This window comes from Humulus lupulus, chromosome 9, assembly GCF_963169125.1.
Source record: "Humulus lupulus chromosome 9, drHumLupu1.1, whole genome shotgun sequence".
Classification (NCBI taxonomy): Eukaryota; Viridiplantae; Streptophyta; class Magnoliopsida; order Rosales; family Cannabaceae; genus Humulus; species Humulus lupulus.
In genome coordinates, this window is record NC_084801.1 from 82,796,774 (window position 1) to 82,800,011 (window position 3,238).

At 32.6% G+C, this 3,238-nt stretch overlaps 1 protein-coding gene across 1 annotated transcript; it reads left to right on the forward strand.

Moving 5' to 3' along the window:
- Positions 1-1,023: 1,023 nt before the first annotated feature.
- Positions 1,024-2,014, forward strand: LOC133801973 (uncharacterized). The gene is made up of 2 exons (XM_062240205.1): positions 1,024-1,471; positions 1,557-2,014. The coding sequence occupies exons 1-2, from the start codon at positions 1,043-1,045 to the stop codon at positions 1,914-1,916; spliced, it is 789 nt and encodes a 262-aa protein (XP_062096189.1). The 5' UTR covers positions 1,024-1,042; the 3' UTR covers positions 1,917-2,014.
- The last annotated feature ends 1,224 nt before the right edge of the window (positions 2,015-3,238 follow it).

The following is a 3,238-nucleotide window of genomic DNA, read 5'->3' on the forward strand; positions in this document are numbered from 1 at the left end:
AGAAAATATTTTATGAATATTTTAATTACTTTAATATATTGATCATGTTCATGAATTACTTTGCATTTCATTAATCATTTTCTTTCTATTTCAGGGTGCCTTTAACATTCCAGAAAATTGGAAACCAGAATTAATGAAAAGTGCGGGAAGAATGATGAGAGATTTTAAGACCAACATCACTAGTGACTACATCTACCCTTTGGCAGAAGACGGTCTGATAGATGAACTCCAAATCCTTCCTAAGAAATATCCAGAACTTGACCTAGAAGATTGGAGGACATTTGTTAGCCACCGTTTATCTCCTGAGTTTATGGTACTATTGTGTATATCTATTATGTATATGATTTATTAGTTTTGAAATACTAATAATTTCTTAAAAACTTATTGTTACCTATTTAATGTAGGCTTTGCGGGAAGCACAACGTGAAAGATCTCTCAAATATACTTCGAGGCATCGTACATCTCGTAGAGGGCTTGCCAATGTTAGAGAGGACCTGGTAAGTAATTCGCATCACTATTTTATAACTGTCAACTTGTTATGAAGAATATTGCACTCACCAACTTTAATTAATTGTTGTATGTTGTAGAAAACTGAACTAGGTGTGGCAGATGTAGAACGGTACCAAGTATGGATAAGAGCACGAGAAAAGAGGAAGGTTCTTGTTACAGATTTGGACAAACAAATTGAAGCAAGAATTGTAAGTGGTTTCAAGCAAGTATTTTAAAGTAATTTAGGAATGATAAAGTTCTTATAAGTCACTAATATAAGTGACCACTGGTTTGTTCCACAGAATGAGCTGAAAGAAAAAGTTAGTAGTGGAGAAATCATTGCAAAGGGTCGGAATGACATATTAACGCAAGCTTTAGGGACACCTGAGCACCCAGGGCGTGTTAGCGCACTTGGGTATGATATTATTTTTTATTTGTTGCATTTAACTTAATTCTATAATATTTTAGTTTTAAAATAAATTTGGTTGATTATTGTTGGTCGTTTGCGAAGATTTCGTCCGTCTTTGGAAGAAAACCAAAAATAGCAACAGAAATGGCTGATGTTGTTAGTAAGAAAGATGCAGAAATTGCGAGGCTCAAAGCAGAACTTAAAGCTTTAGAGGAGGAAAAAGCTAAACAAGCAGGTGGGTTAGATGATATGGATGAACACGACAATGATGACGAGCAGAGCGACGAAGAATACCACACACCGCACATGCAGGATGACACACCGTACATGCAGGATGTGTTACTTTGTTCGGATAATATTCATAATGTGGTGGCAGAGGGTGTTATCATTGATGGGGTGGGTCCACTGACTATTCATGGTGTTCAACTGACAGACGAATATGCGAGGGTGCGAGTCACCAAAATGTTACAAGAGGATGCTGAAATCCCATGTTCTGTTGGGGAGATACAATATGTTCGAGATACTTATGACACATTTCTTCCTTGGCCAAAAGATTTAATTATGACTGACCAGGTATAAACGAATTCTTTAATTTGTTACCTATTAAAATATTTGTTGGTCCAGTATTTTAATATTATTTTAACTTGATGTTGTGTAGGGTCCTCTAAGAAAGAAACCTCCTATGTCAAAAAGTTCATCCAAGGATATGTCAAAACCTCCTATGACTAGCCCGCATCTGTCATCAGCTGGGTCTCACATCAATCCAGAAAACACTCTGACCGAAGGCCAACCATTTGTCGATCACATCATGAATCGCATCCATGTTAGCCTTCAGTTTATGGTGAGAGAATTTTGCAGAGTTAAGGGAATAAACTCAGTCGTCTCCATTCCAGTGGACCCAACATTCATGAATCGCGAGTCAATATTCCTAACTTCAGAGGATGTGGAACAAGTTGCTACCTTGCATATGATTGGAGGCTCAGCAATGATATTCGGATTAAGGTATCCCTTAAACTAATTCTTTGGAATGATAGGAATTTAGAATCAGTTATGAGTACTGCTCTGTGATCTGTTGAAAATTTTCATAGACATTGAATGTTTACAGGTTTGGGAAGTCCTATTTATAGGGGAAACTCTGCCGAAATTTTTCAAAATATTTAACACTAAAGAAAATTTTGCAGATGCATTTGGGAGTCTCTATTTCCAAATCAGCGTGTCTATTACACGTTTTATGACATTGAACGTCTTAGCATTAATAATGTTAACGATGTAGAGCGATCAACCATTGACTTGGCGAATTGGTTGATGACCATGGATAGAGTTGGTCAACTTTACTTTATACCTTGGAACATACGGTAAGAAATAGTGTAAATTTTTTTTATTTGATTAGTCATATATTAAAAATTTAATTATTTTACTTAACATACGCTTCTTATTTTAGGGAACATTGGATGTTGGAGATTGCTATGCCAAAAGGAAAAATCGTGTTCTTAGATCCATTGAAATCACACAAACGTCCAGAAGAAATTGATTCAATGATAATGAGGTAAGTTTTAAATTTTTTAAAATATTTCTTAATATGCAACAAATATTACATGTTACTACATTTTAATAACTTTTGTTAATAATTTTCTTTTTAAATAGTGCATATTATAGAGCTTCTTCCAATGCATTACTCGGCAATCCCACAAAGATATTCAATGTTACATGTCCAAGACAACCACAAAGTCATGAATGTGGTTTTTATGTCTTGAAGTACATTAGAGATCTTGTATGGGCATCAAATGCAATGACTACCCTAAAAGAAAAAGTAAGTTCATTTTTTATAATTTATTTGCTATCGATAATCTATGAAATTAATTTATATTTATTAATTTTACAGTTTGGTGGGAAGACGCAATATTGTGAGATTGCAGACCTCTTGCCAATCCAACACGAATGGTTAGCCAAATTGATACCATACATTTATCAGTAAGCCTATTTTTGTTTAGTTGTAAGTTTAGTATTTTGTAAATGTATTAATGTTAAGGCTATGTAAATGTATTAATGTTAAGGCTAGTTATCTTACTTAAGTACTTGTATTTTATATGTTTATGTACAACATTTTTAATTAATAAAAGTTATCATATATTTATTCAAAAAAAATTCTTAACCAATTTCAATTGAAAAAATATATATAATTGTAATATTATATAATTAAATTGTTGAAAAATAATTAGGCCAAAAAAAAAATATATTAATTAGATTAATTAAATAAAATCAGGCCAAAATATATATATATTTATATAAAAATAGAAACCATCCATTTAAAAATAATTAGAAACATATATTAAATAAAAA

What these genes read in the sequence shown, in the direction of transcription:
- LOC133801973 (XM_062240205.1), top strand. Translation starts at nt 1,043, where the DNA reads ATGGCTGATGTTGTTAGTAAGAAAGATGCAGAAATTGCGAGGCTCAAA. An exon ending in ATTTAATTATGACTGACCAG is followed by an intron (nt 1,472 to 1,556) that starts GTATAAACGAAT and finishes GATGTTGTGTAG; the next exon opens with GGTCCTCTAAGAAAGAAACC.